This window comes from Anneissia japonica, unplaced genomic scaffold (genome assembly GCF_011630105.1).
Source record: "Anneissia japonica isolate Jap-2015-1 unplaced genomic scaffold, ASM1163010v1 scaffold287832_len156248_cov139, whole genome shotgun sequence".
Taxonomy (NCBI): domain Eukaryota; kingdom Metazoa; phylum Echinodermata; class Crinoidea; order Comatulida; family Comatulidae; genus Anneissia; species Anneissia japonica.
In genome coordinates, this window is record NW_022684458.1 from 103731 (window position 1) to 122110 (window position 18380).

At 34.4% G+C, this 18380-nt stretch overlaps 1 protein-coding gene across 7 annotated transcripts in view; it reads right to left on the bottom strand.

Moving 5' to 3' along the window:
- Positions 1 to 18380, bottom strand: part of LOC117106031 (fibropellin-1-like) — a 58419-nt gene that overhangs the window by 7982 nt on the left and 32057 nt on the right. For 3 of the 7 annotated variants that reach the window (XM_033247399.1, XM_033247392.1, XM_033247365.1), the window contains 15 exons: positions 18234 to 18347; positions 17472 to 17585; positions 16901 to 17014; positions 15908 to 16021; positions 15097 to 15210; positions 14232 to 14585; positions 13210 to 13326; positions 12028 to 12144; positions 11067 to 11180; positions 8956 to 9072; positions 5606 to 5722; positions 4411 to 4632; positions 3665 to 3784; positions 1645 to 1854; positions 301 to 421 (listed from right to left, as the gene is read on the bottom strand). In XM_033247399.1, coding sequence (XP_033103290.1) covers positions 301 to 421; positions 1645 to 1854; positions 3665 to 3784; positions 4411 to 4632; positions 5606 to 5722; positions 8956 to 9072; positions 11067 to 11180; positions 12028 to 12144; positions 13210 to 13326; positions 14232 to 14585; positions 15097 to 15210; positions 15908 to 16021; positions 16901 to 17014; positions 17472 to 17585; positions 18234 to 18347 — 2179 coding nt within the window. Of the gene's footprint in view, positions 1 to 300; positions 422 to 1644; positions 1855 to 3664; positions 3785 to 4410; positions 4633 to 5605; positions 5723 to 8955; positions 9073 to 9653; positions 9848 to 11066; positions 11181 to 12027; positions 12145 to 13209; positions 13327 to 14231; positions 14586 to 15096; positions 15211 to 15907; positions 16022 to 16900; positions 17015 to 17471; positions 17586 to 18233; positions 18348 to 18380 lie in introns of those variants that run through there. The other 4 variants (XM_033247374.1, XM_033247383.1, XM_033247393.1 and 1 more) reach the window with 4 other exon arrangements.

The following is an 18380-nucleotide window of genomic DNA, read 5'->3' on the forward strand; positions in this document are numbered from 1 at the left end:
AAAACTGTCATTTTGTCTATCAGATTCAGTTGTTAATGTCATATGCCTTTAATGACATCTATTTGAATTTAAACAGCTAAAGTTGCTGTTATTCAGAAAGTGTTTATATCAATGTTGTATTAATATATTATCCTGCTATACTTTAACTATATAGTTTATGAATGCTGACATGAGGTGTCACTTATTGAATTGTCATTTGCAGAAACATGAACACAAATAGGGTACGTACGTGTAACACATTACAATAATATTAATGATAATAATGATGACAATATGAACAACATAGGCAGTCATGCTTACTTTGGTGAGAGGCAATAATAGAGGGTTACTGCTACCACTAGCAGGACAATAAATCCAAGAATGGCTCCGACAATGATGATGATGTCAGTATCATCAAGAGTACTGTTACTCGTACTTGCAGCTATAAAAGAGAACATTTCTAATAATCATCCAGCACAAATGTTACAAATTTTGTAATCATTTATACTAATGAAGAATACTGCAATGTCTGTGGCAAAGACAAGCCAAACCAGTCACTCGTCGCAAATCGTGTTTCAGAGAAAATGGCCAAAACATGCTGGAATGTCAAATTTTAAAAAATCTATTTTATTGCACTAAACTAACCTTTATATCATGCTATGCTGTTTATTTTCCCCATTTTCAATGTTAAAACAATACTTTTTAAGGATTTAAAGATAGTTTCTGCATGAGAAATGCCTGAAATCATAAACTTTGACGGCTAATTTCTCATATATTGTTCTTTAACCAGCTGTGTGGTTAAATGCTTGTAACTTCATAAGGAAATGTCCGATTTGAATGATTTTTTTACCATTTTATAGCTATTATTTTACTCTTTTACACTGTATTAATAACTCAAAATCGATTTTTGCGACGAGTGACTGGTTTGGCTTGTCTTTGCCACATTTGTTTTTAGAGCATCCATTATTTTGCTATTTTAAGTCAATCGGGATATCATCATTCTATAGAACCTTCTTATCTCGAAGTCTAAATAAAAAAAACATGGTGTTGGCAAAGCCCAACCGACCCAAAATGTACAGAATTGAGGTTCGGCACTTTATTTTTTTTAATTTGTATTTTTTATATTTTTAATGAGCTAAAAAGGCTGGAATAGGTCTTGCTGGTTGGTAGGCAATGTGACAGCGTTTTGCAATTCAACAGAATTAAAAATGGTCTCTGTTGTATTCGTGTGTATTTTCTACTCTTTAGGCATAAACACATTGGTATTAAAAAATTAAAAAAACAAAAAAAAAAAAAAAAAAAAAAAACAACTTTTCCTAGTGGTGGGCTGTTGTAACTTGTATTTCAGCCCTCCAGCTCAAATACTAGGAGAGCAGTGATGGGAATTACTAAACAGGTGAGCAAGAGATCTCTCAATTCAGCGCATACATAGTGCTTACTACCAGTTTAGCCAACTGAGCTCAACAATTGGTCACCATCAACTTCATCACCATAAATCAATAATCCTTATGATTCATCATTAATAATTCACATAATATCATCCTCAACACCATTAATATACCAGCTTCCATCAACACCATTTCCGACATCATCACCACTTTAGATAATAACTTGGACGACCGTTGCAATATTGTATGGTTTTGCTATCATATCGTATTGTAATACCTTGTCCGCAATTCTGCCCTTGGTATTCAGCACTGCAGCTGCATTCATACGCCCCAATAGTGTTGCTACAGACTCCATCATTGAGACAAGGTTTATCGATGCATTCATTGACATCCTCGGCACATGTAGCGCCTTGCCAGGCTGGAGTACAATTACAGACTTCATTGGAGGTGCACGTGCCACCATTCAAACAAGGATTTTCAGTGCATCCTAACGGTTAAAGACAAATTCTGATATCAAAAACTCAATGTCTATCATTGCATCATTAGAGAGCTTTTAATTTGCGCGACGACGCGACGCTAGAACGGAATCACTCATGCGTGATCTTCCTACTGTACCAGGCGTCCTACGTTTTTTGCATGCATAGATTTTGGCAAATTGCGTCATAAAATCCACGCGATGAGAGGAACTTACAATTCTTGCATGTGCAGATAACTTTTAGTGACGTCATTTCTATGTTGTACGTCCTACCATCGTCGTGAAATCAAAAGCTCCCTACTATAATAAACACTATAACTTTTATGATACGTACTAAAAATGAATACCATCAAAAAAAAACTTTGTGGGAGAGTACCGTCACTGATGACAATCAAATTTCTGCTAAGCCCCGCCCTCTTGGATATTGTTGCTAAGGTAGACAAAACACCACCATAAAAACCACTGATCTCTACTATAATAGCTGGATTGCTCATCAGTACAGAAAAAAGTGAGGCCTCTGACGCCATGTTGGAGGGCCTAAGTGACGTACCAGTTTAGAAAACTTTCTTTTGGCATTTGTTTAAAATAAAGTTTAAGATAACGATTCTTCAATAACTTTCAATAATAAATTTAAATTTAACCACTAGGCGTGAATGTTTATGCAGTTTTCAAAAGCGTGAGCGAAGTCGTGTTGTTATAGTGACGTCGATCCATAACAACACAATTAACTTCGCTTGCGCTTTCTTAAACTGCATAAAAAGTCACCTCAAGTAGATAGATGATAATAATCGTAACATTAAATTCAAATTTATTATTAGAAAGTTTTGCAAGAATCGTTACTTTTACCAATAATTTAAACAAATGCCAAAAGAAACTTGTCTAAAATTTTTTTTTTGGGGGGGGGGGGAGGCCACACCCTATCCAGATACACCACTGGTAATGAATAATGACATGTCATATGATAATTACTTTGGTATAAAGAAACACCTTCATGGTAAAAATTACAGGTGGTAATAAAATCTACTATAGTAAAAAAAAAATGATCCCAATAAGATTTGCACCCAAGACATTCTGATTACCATTACGATAATGTCAAAGGTCATATCATACAGGCTAACAATGAAACTGCTTATAGAAACATTAAATTTTTACATTTATTGTAGCTGAATACAATTACTGTTAATAAAATTAATGGTGGTAACTTAATTACAACTTTACAGCTTAATAAATTTACTGTCATCATCACAACAATTCAAATTACCAAAAGTTCCAAAAAGAACCATAACAACAGCTCCTACTACAACTACATTACCGTATATACTCGCGTATAAGACAAGGCTTAAAATATCAAATTACAATTGAAAAACGCACAACATACAAATGATTTTTTTAAATCATGTTCGTCTTTTGTGCGGATCGTCGGTAACACACGAATTTACTACTGTAATGAAGCTACTAATGTTAGTATAAATGAATAAAAATTTAAATACGGGGAAAATAAATTTTGATGAACATTTAAAAACTCGTAAAATTGTATTATGAGGTTAGCCTCTCAATTGGCTTCATTTTAAGCCAGCTAAGACAATAAAAAAAACAGAAAAAAAATAAATGACCATGAGACAGATTCGTCTTATATGCACCGACACACAAAAATCGTCCAAAAATGTTCTCAAACTCTGGGGTCATCTTATACGCGAGTATATACAGTGATTAACAAATACACAGCACACAATTACAATAATCAATAGCAAATACAGAGCACACAATTATCATTGTAAATTAAAAAAAAGCAAATTAACACCAAAAAATAATGAATTCGCACCTGGAGGAACCTCACAATTTGTACCAGAATAACCAGTGATACACTCGCAAAGGTAGGAGTTACCTGAGGCAGAAGAGTAGCATGTGCCCATGTTTTGGCAAGGTTGCAGTGTACATAAGCCTAGAAATACAACACATTAAAAAAAAAGTGGAAGAAACCAATCATGCAGATTCAATGCATAAACAATAAAATTACAATATTGAAAATAGAAATATACTAATATAAAATGTCAGATCAGCTATAAACATATATATATATAAATATATATATATATATACACATATATATAAAGAAATATATACATATATATACACACACATATACATATATATATATAGTTAAAATATTGGAATAGCTTTTTTTTGTTTTGTATTTTATTCAAAGATTTTTTTTTAGTTTATTTAATTTAAGATCATTTTTCGCAGAGCAAATCAATTTTTTTTGTCCATCTAATAGAACACCACCAGGGTATTTCTGAATGCTAAATAAATAAATTTAAAATTCAAGAATGACAAAAAGAAAAGTAAATTAACATTCAGATAGTTTAAAATCAAAACAATTAAAATCTATTAACTTCTAAACATGTGACCATTTCTGAAGGCTCCATTATGAGAATTTAAAAAGAAAAATTTCCCACATTGATAAGAAAGGTAAGGAAAAAGCAATTAAAAATTTAAAAATGTAAAATACTTCAAAGAAAGAATAAAAAATAACAGATACAAAGAAATAAAAAATATAAATTTTACCAATTTCGCAGTTGACACCATCATATGGAATATTACTGCAATCACAAAGGTAGCTACCATCTTGATTCGAGCAGATGCCTCCATTTAAACAAGGCGAAGTCAGGCACTCATTAACGTCATCTGAACAAAAGTCTCCGGCCCAGCCACTTGCACAAGAACACGTAATGACACCACCTGCATCGCTACAAGTTCCTCCGTTCATACAAGGGTTGCCAGTGCATCCTGAAATGGAGGTACATTTATAACAGGGTAGTACCTAAATACGAATTGGTGGATTCAAATGTGTGTGGTAGGGGAGGGGGGAGAGGGGGGCCGGAAAAAATTATATTAAAATTTAAATCTGAGATTTGCGGGTCATCTAGAGGTGGTGCCACAATCATACCCGTCCCTAAGGGTGTTGTTGAGAGCGCTAATGGCAACTATACTATACTATACTCAAAACTGGTGTAACATTCTAGCGTTCATTACTTAATTATTTTTATACATTGTAGAACCACAGACGTAATGGCTGATAGTTCAGGGAAGATACACCTAGATAACTTGCAAATAATGTATGTATGTTCGTTGTGTTATACTGCAGTACACTCAACTGCACTAGCGGGGGCGCCCCTCTGAACATATACCAGCCCATGCAAAAAGCAAAAGGTGAAAACTCGTACTTGACAAAGGCAATAAAAAGTACTGTTCCACTACCGGTGACGAGTTTACTCCACCCTAATATTTTCCTGTCAATTAATTAAATGATTCTATTTTGATGATATATGACTAGGTAAAAGGTCCAAAAAGTATGTTTGTTATACTTGTTTTGGCACGTTGGACAAAACCTATAAAAAAAGGTCTGGCAGTCAACATTAGGCTTTTGTATGTTGCTATTCCATAATAAAGGTATTGATATTGATTTGAACCTAGAGTAATCACCCAATGGTATACCTCCACCTTGTACCTGGCCTGAATACTGAATAATACATGCAAGCCATTCACGGGTGAGATAGGCTATTTCTTATCTTTTTTTTATACTTGAGAGAAGTTTCAAGACCATTTTTAGCATTTTTCATGATCTTGAAAATCAGTTTTGATTTTTCCAACCCAAACTTTAATCACCTCGTCCACTCCACTAAATTCTTGGATGTTCCATTCATTTAGTATTTGTGTAATCCTACTACAAAAAGACAGACAGGTTTAATTGTATACTTACCAAAGGTCTCACAATTTTTGCCACTGTAGGCAGCTGGGCATGTGCAGGAGTACGTGTCATCTCCATTATCATTACAGTAACCTCCATTTTGGCAAGGGTCAGGATTACACAAATCAGCTATAAATAAACAAAAATAAATGTTAAAGTAAGATTGAAAATTAAAAAATTATTTGAATGATATATGATGACATGGGTTAAGACTGGTTTCCATACAATCGCTGCATGCTATCACTGACAACTTTCAAGGATACTGATTGGTTGGTCGAACCAAGGAGTCTTCCCAATTGTGTCGGAGACTGCTACTGTACGCAGTACAACAATTGCACTGGAAACATTGTAGCGAGTGTGTATCGATTTTAAAGTAAACCAAGCTTTATAGGTGACTGATGCATGTTTATGATATAAATAATGTAAATATGATAACTGAAGATGATGATGACAATACGCCATGATGTAGATGACAATGCTGTCGATGACCATTATGACAATCACAATGATGTTAATGTCAATGAAAATATTTTGATTATATTTAGGATAATGATAATGATGACAATGTGATCAAGCTGATGCAAACAATGATAAATGATGATAATAAATTTGATATGATGTGAATTAAACAATAACAATAAATGATAAGTGGCGAAGACAAGCCCAACCAGTCACTCCTCGCAAATTGACTTTCTGAGATAATGGCAAAAACATGTTAAAATATCAACATTTTTGAAACCTATTTTATTGAATGATAAAACTAACCTTTTAATATCTATCTATATTTTTTCCCATTTTTAATATTTTTTATAACAAATTTTGGTGATGGTCTCTGCCTGAGAATTCCACAAAATCATAAACTTTGACTGCTGATTTCTCAAATATTGTTCTTTAATCCTGTTTTCCACTAGGCGAATTTGATCGCACAAATCAAAAGCGTTGGTTCACTACCTGAGCTTTGATTATTTGCACATTTTTTTGCTCGCAAAAAGTGGAGACTGTTCGAACTACTGATTTCGCTGATATGAAAACCTCCGATAGAAATGAATATGCACATGCTGCATGAACTGACGCTTTCGATTCGCACGAATAAACTCGCCTAGTGGAAAACAGGCTTAAAGCAACAGTGTGTTTAAACTCCTGTAACGTAACAACGAAGCATCAGATTTAAATGATTCTTTTACCATTTTATAACTTTCATTTTACAGTTAACCCTATATTAATAACTCATCAATTTTTAGCAAGGAGTGACTGGTTTGGCTTGTCTTTGCCACATATGACTATTAAGACGGGACTGATGTGATAATGATTATGACGATAATGGATGATTGTAATGATGGTATGATTAAGACACCGATGATGATGATGATGATGATGATAACTTGACTTTGATAACAAAGAACTCTGGCGGTAATTAGGCCAAAAAAAGAAAAATTGTTTGTTTGTCCTCCTCCACCCACCCCTAACTCACTAAAAAAAATAGGGCAGAAAAACAAAAAAATTTTAAAAAGTTTTTTTTTTCTTATGTGAGTGAATTTATGTTTATTTTTTGCCAGATGCCCTACAAATTAGTCTAAAGTTGTTGTCTGATGTAAGATATTGCTATTCTATGCCTCTGTAGGTTATTTTTATTCCATCTGATGAGCATTTGAAAAAAAGAATAAATAAATAAAAACTTTTTCCACCCCCCGCTCCCCCGCTCCCCCCTATTTATCAATTTTAAAAAAAGAAGGGCAAACAAACAATTTATTTTATTTGGCCTTAAAGTGAGAAAAGCTAATGAAGACAATGATGACACTTGATGAGGATTTTGATAAACAAGATGTTACATGTAGGAATGGACACAGGGGTGGCGCCAAGATTTGTCCGATGGGAGAGCAAAGTAGGCGTAGTAGGGTGTCACTCAAAGTGTATAAAATGTGGAAGAAGCGAAGTCCCGAAAAAATATGACAACTTTGAGGTTTAAAAGGCTTATTTAATCAATTTTATAGAGAGTTTACTAATATGTGGAAAATACATATAATTTCCCCGACCGTGTTGACAGGGGAGGGGAGTTTTTTACTACAGGGGCCCTGGGCCCCTGGCCAGACTGGCACCACCCCTGATGGTCACAAATCCAAAAATGACTTGTCAATGATTAGTAAACACTGTTAACTTTTGAAATAACGTTATTACTAAAATGAATTATACATCAGAGTTAGTGAAAGAAAAAATGAAAATTATAAATTACAAATAATTCAAGTCTACCACTACATTAGTATTTATAGCAAAAAGCTGGCCTACGACTATAGCTTTGATAATCCAACCTCAAATACCATTCAGATGCAGTACATGCAGAAAGACAGAAAAGCACACATGCAATTACAGACAACATGAAATATGAATGTAAATACAAAGAACATAAGACATGCATCAACACAAGCATATATGAATTAGATAAAACTGAACAAAGGCATTAATAATTTAAGAAGTAATTTATTAGCCTTTTTAAGAGCTATTTTTAGCTATTATTTATCGCTACAGGGTCCTGGTAGAAACGTCTTCATCGCCGCCCTGGTTTTACACAAATTCTATCACCACCAAACAAAACACAGTGGAAACAATAAGAACAAGAACTGAATTGCGTTAAATTAACATTTTCATTTTTGTTATCAGTTAATTTTGTTACTGCTATTTCCACTAACATTTTATAGCATTAACATTATGTAAGGCAACCATTCACAAACAACTTGGCAACTAAGTATTTAAAGCTGGTCAGACAGCAGAAGGAAATTGACAAATTTGTACTGTATTGTTCAGACTTTCTTTGATGCTTTCTTCTGGAATTTTGGTTACCCTCTAAAAATATGGTTTTTAAAAAATAGCTAAGTCGTATTCCAATCTAAGGGTCCTGGGTTTAAATCCCATCCTGTTAGGATGTATTCTCACAATTATTGAATAACGTCATTCTCTAAAGTCCTCAAAATGATGGAGACTTAGTTTTCATTGTTTTAATGTATTTAGGACTCCTTTATAAGCTCACATTCGCTTCAAGGTTCATCCTCTGAAAATATAGTTTAAAAAAAGGGCGAACTCTATTTGGTATTGAATTACTATAAAAGTAAATGGCTAAATGAGAAAAATGAATTTAAAGACAACTGAAAACATTAGAGGCAATTTATAGTTGGATGAAATTGATATGGAATGCAAGTTTAAATGATTATTTGGGTGAAATATGATGGAGAAAAGTGAAGTGAAACATAGGCCTATATAAAAGCCTAGTAATGTCAATCTAAGCTAGATAAGGTCTCAAACACAGTGAATACAATAGAGAAATGCAAACACATGTAGAAACATGCACACAACATTCATTCACAACAGACCTTGTATGCTACACGTAGTCCCAGAGTACCCTGTGGTACACTGACACATAAATGCTGTTCCGGAAAGCGTGCATGTCCCCCCATTCAAACAGGGTGCACTATCACACACAGCAACAGCTGGAGTAAAGACAATAAACACAACAGCATTGAACAGACAATAATAAAGCAAGTCTTAAGCCACAATATTATGCACATCTTAGCTATAACTTATGATAATGAATATCAATGTTAATGGGTAAATTTTAAATTGATGACAATGCGAAAAGGACAAAGTTCAAAACCCCCCATGCAATTATTTATTCTTGATCCCTCATCCTTCAGAAAGGATGTTAGACAGTTGGGCCCATGCATATAACATGCCTTAAAAAAACAAAAAGCTAATTGTCTTTTTCATTAAAAATGATATTGATCTCTGTTTTTCATTGATAAAAATTTTTGTGACAATCACAACGTTTGTTGGTATGTCTCATTAAAAAAAAATGTATATGGCCCATTTAAATTATTTAATGCTATGGAAATATATTGTATGTTCCAATATTCAAAACATATGACAATCACCAACAGCTTTCTATAAGCTACCAAATTATAAAACTTTGTCCACACTGTACATTTTATGTGACAAATTTGTGTGATGATTTGTCACATAAAATATGATAGTGTGGACAGACCTTTAGTGAGGTTTGTAGTATTAGTATATTTCACTGGACAGCTAGCTATGTACAGTTAAACATTTTACAATCTGAAGCCACTGACAACAACTGACTGAAGCCTACAGGGTTTCTACCTGAAAGGCAGTCAGTTCCAATCCCAGTATTGCAAAGGCAGATATAAGTGTTGCCCGATGCTACACAACGGTGAGTGGAAGGGCACGGTGAGCTATCGCATGCTGACACTGAATCGGGACGGTATTAGAAAAGTAGGATTTTTCTTTCATTATTATTATCACAATAATAATCATAATCATCATCATCATCTCCACTATCATAATCATTGACATTATTACAATGACTATCACTACTATCATAATCTCTATCATTCCATCATCAACATTTTACCACTACTATCATTATATTTCATTATCATCATTCTTATCCCCACAATCATAATTATCATGTTTATAATATTGTTGTTATTGTGATCACTACATTACATTATAACCATCATAATTGGGGCTTCCCCATGCCAAAACCAGCTTCAGTAAACAACACAATAAAATTGACTTTTTTTAAATTTTCGTATTCTCCACATTATAAGCATTTTAATGTTGAAAAACAAAACACACAACAAACATTTCTACCATCATTTTGATGTAATTAATTATTATTTCAAAAGCTATGAATAAAAGTATAGACGAATCCAAAAAGAATGGCGCCCTCTTTTGTCGACGCCATTACTGGGGAGTCCCCTACTCCTAATTTCAATGCGGTGTGGTGCATTATAAACGGACGGCATCATGCAGCTGGTACTGGCGAAGAAAACCGTATTTCTCAACGACTACTGTACTGCGTTGATAAACACAACACAACATTAGATCTTCCAACTTCGGAAGTGCCAACCCAGTATTTGCGGCAACAATAGAGGGCGACGTTCAAAAAAGTTCTCTTGGATTCGTCTATTACTGCTTCTCTGTACTAAAGTATACAATACCGTCATATTCTTATGCTAATTACTGAACATTTACCGATAGTATGCTGGCTCTGGGATGGGAAGTCTCAATCATCATTAACCCAACTATTGTATTACATTAATCATCACCATTACTATTATTACAATCATAATATTCTTTGTCATAATATCACCACAACTTTTTTTCAATCTCTTCTATTACACAGTATTCTTCTTATAAATATTGTAGATAGATGTCAGCTTTAAATAAATTTTGAAGCTGGTTAGGCAAATAATTATATATAATATTTAAAAAATTTTATACAATGTATGTGACCAATATGTATAAAGGTATTTCTTAAATTACTAAAAATTTGTAATAAATTTACATATATTTTATTTTATTATAATCATTTATTATTTTTATATATTATTTTAGTTGAATAAATTATCCAAAATGTTCAACTGTTAAATACAATAAAAGTGTTCTTATGAAGCCAGCTTACCTGGTATCTCGCAGTTATCTCCAGTAAAATCTCCAGAACAAGAGCATATGTAGGAATTTCCAGATACTTGGCAAAATCCACCATTTAGGCATGGATTATCATCACATGGAGAAGCTAACAAAAGATTATACAGTATTAATATAAAAATCGACAATTAAACAAATAAATTTTATTCTTCCCAAAAATATCCTTACAGTAGAGACACTCTTTGAAGGTGATGTATCTCTGTAGTTCTCTCACGATCACATCATAAAAAAACTGCTGATTAATTACAAGGCTGGCATGTAAAACTCGAGTCATTGAAAAAAAAAATCTTTACTGATGTACGAGTTTAATAAATAAATAGGATTAAAGAACCATAAATGAATTTATTAAACAATTATTATTGTTATAAGATTGAATATAAAATGCATGACATCGAAAGGTTGCACTAATGTAAATTAGATTACGCCTGGTTTGCATAAAATTGCTCAACTATCGCTACAGTGATACTGCAATTGCTACATGTGCATAGCTGTCCCTGTGATAAACCAAGCAACGTAGCCAAAATCTGTTGGCTGTAACATGTAGTAATTTTATGAAAACCAGGCTTTAACAAGAGGCCTTGTGATTTGCCCATATTTGGATTGTGATACGACATCTTCATGCCCATATATAGGTGTGATAAAAAATTCTGAAAGATGCTGCACTACTGAAACTTGCATTTTAGCCCTTCAGCTGAAAAAAAATTGAAAGCAATGAAGAAACTGATTTTGATTTTGAAAAATTTGAAAATTTGAAAAAATGGTGCGATACCGAAACTTGTATTTTAGTCCTTCAGTAGAAAAACAGTGTGGAATTTAAAGCAGGGACCAATATAATGTAAGAATCTTATTACACACATTCTCAACAGTGTATATGTTAGTGTTGCTAAGCATAGTAAGATGATCAATAGGAAAGAAATGAGCAGAAAAAAACTTACATGTGGATTCACAGAAAGAACCACTGAATCCTATTGGACAAGAACAGAGCAGTGAGCCACCACTGTCTGTGCACTGCCCACCGTTCTGACATGGAGCAGAGGCGCATGGTAATGGTGCTATGAAAACAATGATATGAACAAGCAAGGATGTAAGCAACTAATTAAATGATCTAATGATTACAATAACACAGTAATAAAAAAAAAGAAATTATTATTTATGATTATGCAGAAAAAAAAACATTTTTATTAATTATTATGATGTTAAGGAGTGCAGCTACACAAGCTATGGAATGAAATACCACCACAAATTTATTAGGCAACTAATAAGATGATCTAGTGATTCCAATATTAGCAATAAAAAATGAAATTATTATTCATGATAATAATGAGTAAGATAATATTTAGGAGTAGATATATTTAACTGACTTATTTTTTTCAATGAAGAAAAAAGAAGAATAAGAATGATTGTTATGATGACAAGGAATGTAATAATGATTATGATGAAGATGATGGTGATGAACATGATGATGATGGTGATGATAAAGATGTTGATGATGATGATGAAGATGTTAGTGGTGGTGATAATAATAATGAAGATAATGGTGACAATTATGTTGATTTTCAATGAAGAAAAGAAGAGCACAAGTATGACAATGAGCAGATCATAATGACAAAATTAGAATGACGACATTAGGATGATACAAAATTAAGAATGGTAATATAAATATGATGGCTATGTTAGATGACATGATGATGATATTGATGACATTGATGATGATAAAAAATATCAAGAATGATAACACATGGACAAGGCTAATATGATGACAAGAAAATATCATGACGACAACATAAACTTGATGGTGAAAAAAATAAATATGAATAAAGTTGATGGTGGTAATTGAAGAACGTTACTGTATGAGCTAGTCCACGCTTTGAGATACTAATCTTCCTGAAAGCACTATATAAGTGCTGTAATGTATAATTAAAAGATGACATGATAAAGATGATGCTAATGAGAAGATAATAATGGTGATGACGACTATGATGATAAAAAGGAAGTTGCTGATTGTGATGAGGATAGTGATGATAATAATGATACGATGAAGATTAAGATGATATGATATGGGAAACAAGTTATATAATCAATGAAATATTAACAAAATTCAAGAATGATCCAATTACCAATTTGGCAGAATTCTCCAGAATAGCCAGTGACACAGGTACATGAAAAGGTCGTTGGGGTCAGGGTGAGGCACGTACCACCATTCAAGCATGGCATGTTACTGCAGGGATTCTCCACTGAAATTCAAAAACAAATCGACACAGTTCACATTCCAATTTTGGATGGATGGATGGATGGATTTATTCGGTAAACACACCAAGGATAACCCACGAAAGTCTAAAGAATACTTATTTCCAGTGGGGGTCCTCCTTGTGCTGATTGGGCAGTACACCGGGAGACAACCCCTACTCTTTTCCGAATAGTGTACTGCGTTCTTTAACGTGCATACAAGCTATAATGCACGCACCCCTAACGGCTTAAACATCTCATCCGAAATACGGTGCGCTTTCATAGCTTGCATTTCAGCCCTCTAGTTGGAACACAAGGAGAGCATCAATGGGAATAAAACCGGGGACCTAGAAATCCCCACGGTTCAGTGCACAAACAGTGGCTACCAATAGTTTAGCCGGCTGAGCTAAGCTGCTCTCAGATATACTTTGAACTAGGCATTTGTGAAATTTTGAATATTTGTTTAGAGCAACAAAACAGTACACAAAAAGCCCTCTCCAGACTCCTAATTTCTATTTGGACAAAAATGTAAACATGCCTAAATATGGTCATGATGACATCACATTACGACCATATAAGGACACTCTAAAGCCTGTTTTCCACTAAGCGGATTTATTCACACGAATCAAAAGCGTTGGTTCGCTCCCTGAGCTCTGATTAGTTGCACACTTTCTCACTTCGCAATAAAGTAGAAACTAGTTCGAACTACTGATTTCACTGAAGTGAAAAACTCCGATGGAAATGCGAATACTCATGCGCATCAACCAACACTTTCGATTCACAGGAATAAATTTTCCTACGGAAAAACAAGCTTCACACTTTTCCCCTTATCTCTTCCCTGGGCATGCTGGCCACCCCAAAATACCGGAATTCGCCAATGATATATCTTAAAAATAAAGATTGATTCAATTACCATAGCATGTATCCTGTATCTCAACATAGAAACCATTCTCCACTTTATTGGAATCCGTCACAAACGTCATCCACAGCTGGTTGCCACTGCTTACAAACGACGGTGGAACCGTGTCCCCGCTTAACGTAACAATCTCGTTTGTTGATAATGGTGTGACTGTGTTTCCAACTTTCACAAAATCATGTTCGTCCTCAACATCAAATGTTGAAAAAACGACACGGATCTGAGTGTTGGACGTTGCAGTGAAAGTCCAAAGACAGTTTGCGTTGTTGGCGTAGGGGGCGGGATAATTCGGGGATGTAATGGTGACCTTATCGCAACTTGGTATTTGGTATTCTTGATTACATCCAAGAGCTATTAATAAATCATTTAGAAAATTATGCATTAAAATGTACACTGAAGCTTTTTTTCACACTTTCAAGACAAATACCCATATATGGGTGTCATATGACATCATCATAGCCATAGATGGATTCAAGGGGGGGGGGCCCATTTAAAAAAATTTTGAGAAAAAAAGAAAATTCTATGCAAATTTTGAGACTAAGAGTGCCATTTCCTGCCACCTAGAGGTGCCATAATCATAAAATTTCTTACCTCAGCCCCACCCATGGTGGGGCTGAGGTAGTTTACACCCTCCACCTGTAAAAGTCCCTCTTTGGGCTCCTCTATTTAAAATTCCTGGATCCGCCACTAATGGCCATATATGGGCAAATCACATTATTTGTCACATAATGTTGATAAGATACAATGTAGACTTGTTTTTATAACATACATTTTAACAACAAAGTAATATTGCTTTTGAGAGGAATTTTCACAAGATTTGTTTACATAGACAATTTACAGAAAATTGTCATACAGTACTTACTCAGTTCACAATGGGTGCCTGTAAACCCAACGGGACATTGGCATCGATAACTATTAGTCTCATCAAAACAGACACCACTGTTCTGGCATGGATTCGGGTTACAGTCATTTACATCTAATGTATAAAATACAAATCAGTTACCAGTAATTGGAATGATTAACATTAGTGCTGTCGTGCTTAAAAATGTATGGAAGATTCAGTAAGACATTGATTCCATATATTTACCATTTTTTGATATGATTATCATATTTCAATGATCAAAGCGATCATTATTTTTCAAAACCAGCATCAACTTTTAGTATGATCATTATTTTAAAAAATTGATCTTTATCTATGAATATCATTGTCATCTTTTCATATATAATCATTATTTTATGATATTTCATATCATTTTCATATCATTTTCTATACTGTATTACCACTTTTCAATAAATTATCAAATATGAATATGATTATCGTCTTCAAAAATATAATTATCATAAATATGATCTTTAGATTTCAATATGATATCAATATGATCATTGTCTATCAATATGATCATCATTTATCAACATGATCATCATCTATCAATATGATTATCTTCTATCAACAATGATCATCATCTATCAACAATGATCACCTTCCATCAATATTATCATCATTTATCAATATGATCATCATCTTTCAATATGATCATCTTCTATCAATAATATCATCATCTATCAATATGATCATCTTCCATCAATATTATCATCATCTATCAATATGATCATCATCTTTCAATGTGTATTTCTGAAAAACCAAAGACACAATGTGATGATACTTTACATACCTGATTCACAGAGGGTTCCAGAAAATCCAGTAACACAACTACAGGTGAACATGTTCGCACCATTGACACACGCACCACCATTCTGACACGGATTGCTTGCACATTCATTAATGTCTACAGAGTATAAAACGAACTCTTTAATATTTTCAAAAACTATATCATAATTAATATTGTAAAAATTGAGAAGATCTGTGTATCTAGGTAGTAATAAATTATATATATTTGTAGTTACAAACTTGAGCCCAATAACCCATGAGCTTTCAATCACTACACTTAAGTATCTCAGGCATTCTAAGAAAAGATAATGTAACGTACTGTAGTTGGGTTTATATAGCGCTTTATATTGAAGTGTCAAAGTGCTTGAGGTGTGTATTAGTTCATACACTAACTTGCTTCTTCCCTAAGGGTGTCTACATGTCTAAGCTACCTGTTAACCAGTACCAGCTATTCTTGTCTGTCCACAACAGGGGCTGTATGAACAAGTACACAGGAGTAACCACCTACTCATCTCAAAAGATGTACTGGGTTCTTCAAAGTGCACATAAGCATAATTTTATGACTGTACCTTGCGACGCTCTCGCCTTAACCGCTCGGCTTTTCGACTCGCATGATCACATAATGCATAACAATTACACAAAGTACTAGGACTGTTGACTCAATTTATTTTTCAAAGGTAAATTCTACTATTAAGGACACTTGGCAACAGTCACTTGGCAACAGTCACTTGGCAACAGTCGGTTCATCAAAGTAAAGCCTCTTTTCCACTTGGCAAATTTATATCTGCATCAAAAGCATTGGTTTGCTTCCTAAGCTCTGATTGGTTTGAAAGTTTTCATGAAGAGATCATATTTTGAGAACTTCTTATAGTGCCATTTGGATTCTATGAGGAGGAACTAAATTAATTAATAATATAATCAAATCTATCGTAGTACTAATAGAAAAAATATGATGATAAAATCCAGTCTGAAATAAACTAATGTAGCTCTACTGTACCATTTTCACAGTTTTCGCCATTCCATCCATTGACGCATACACAACTGTAGTCGTTAATACTCTGAATACAAAAAGCCCCATTACGACATGGCTGGTTGGCACACTCATCTATATCTGTAATTGGAAAATTTTATGGAAATTGGAATATGTACTTTGAATAGTAGGAGTGGTTGGCACATTGGTTATGGCTTGATTTCCCAACCTTGAGATCAGGGGTTCGAAACTCTCGCTGTGCAGGTCGCTTGTGCCCTTGGGCAAGGCACTTTATCTACATTTATCTCTTTCTATTCAGGAATATTAATTGGTACCAGGTAGGATGTTGTGGCATTGAATGTACTAGTTTTGAGCACTAAGTACAAGTGCATGACACTTGGTATACTCCCCTGGAGCAGAGAATGTTCCACTTTGTGCTGGTTTGCCATTGTTTGTATGTTACCAGGTGACCAGGGGTAATAACGCTCAGCGCCTTTGATCATTCAATTTGGAATTGGCACCCTATTATGCTCAGTCAGTTGTTAAGTCATTTCGACACTCTGGAAGCATCCATTACAATATATTTGTTCATTTTTACCTTCACCGCATCGTGTGCCGCTATATCCTGGCTGGCAGGTGCAAAAGAACCCATTAATCGCATCGGTACAGACGCCACCATTTTGGCACGGGAAGCTGGAGCATTCATTATAGTCTGTAGCGTAAGAAAACAATTCATTATTTTTTTTCCTATTCTAATCAAACAGCAAACCACTCACTCAAAAGTAGTTATGCGTTAACATCTAAGGTTGGTCACATTTGAGTTAGTCACACACCAAGGATAACCCACAGAATTTGGAAGACTTATTTCCGGTGGGATCCTTATGGTGGTGAATTCAGCAGTACATTGGGAGGAGATTCATATCGGTTTTCTGAAGAGTGTGCATTCTTTAATATGCAAAGGGGGCCCACAACGTACACAGGACAAACAAATAAACCTTTTCGTCCAGAAGGCAGAGCGCTATAATGCAACATGCATTTCAGACCAACAGATAAAACATGAATAGAAATGAATTATGGACCGAGGTTATGTACAGACCAACCAAGTTTAGTGGCTACCACCGGTTAAGCGGAACGAGCCAAGGGGCCGTCATAAACGTGCATCCTTCAGCAAAAAATTATAATCTATGCATATTTGAATGCGCATTTTTGTTTTCAGACGCTAACACTTTGATTGATTTACTTCATGGTGCGAGCGACAAATCATTTATACAGTTATTTTCTGCATTCGCATTAATTCAAGCATTTATTCCACTATCACATCGTCACCACACTCATTAAATCATGCTTTTTGAAATGTTACCTTGGTCGCAGTTTGTTCCAGTAAAACCAGGAGCGCAGCTACAGAGGTAACTGTTGACTTGGTCCTGGCAAACGCCTCCATTCTGGCAGGGGGCGCTAAGACAATCATCTTGATCTACATTAAAGCAAAATGCAGAAAGCATTACAA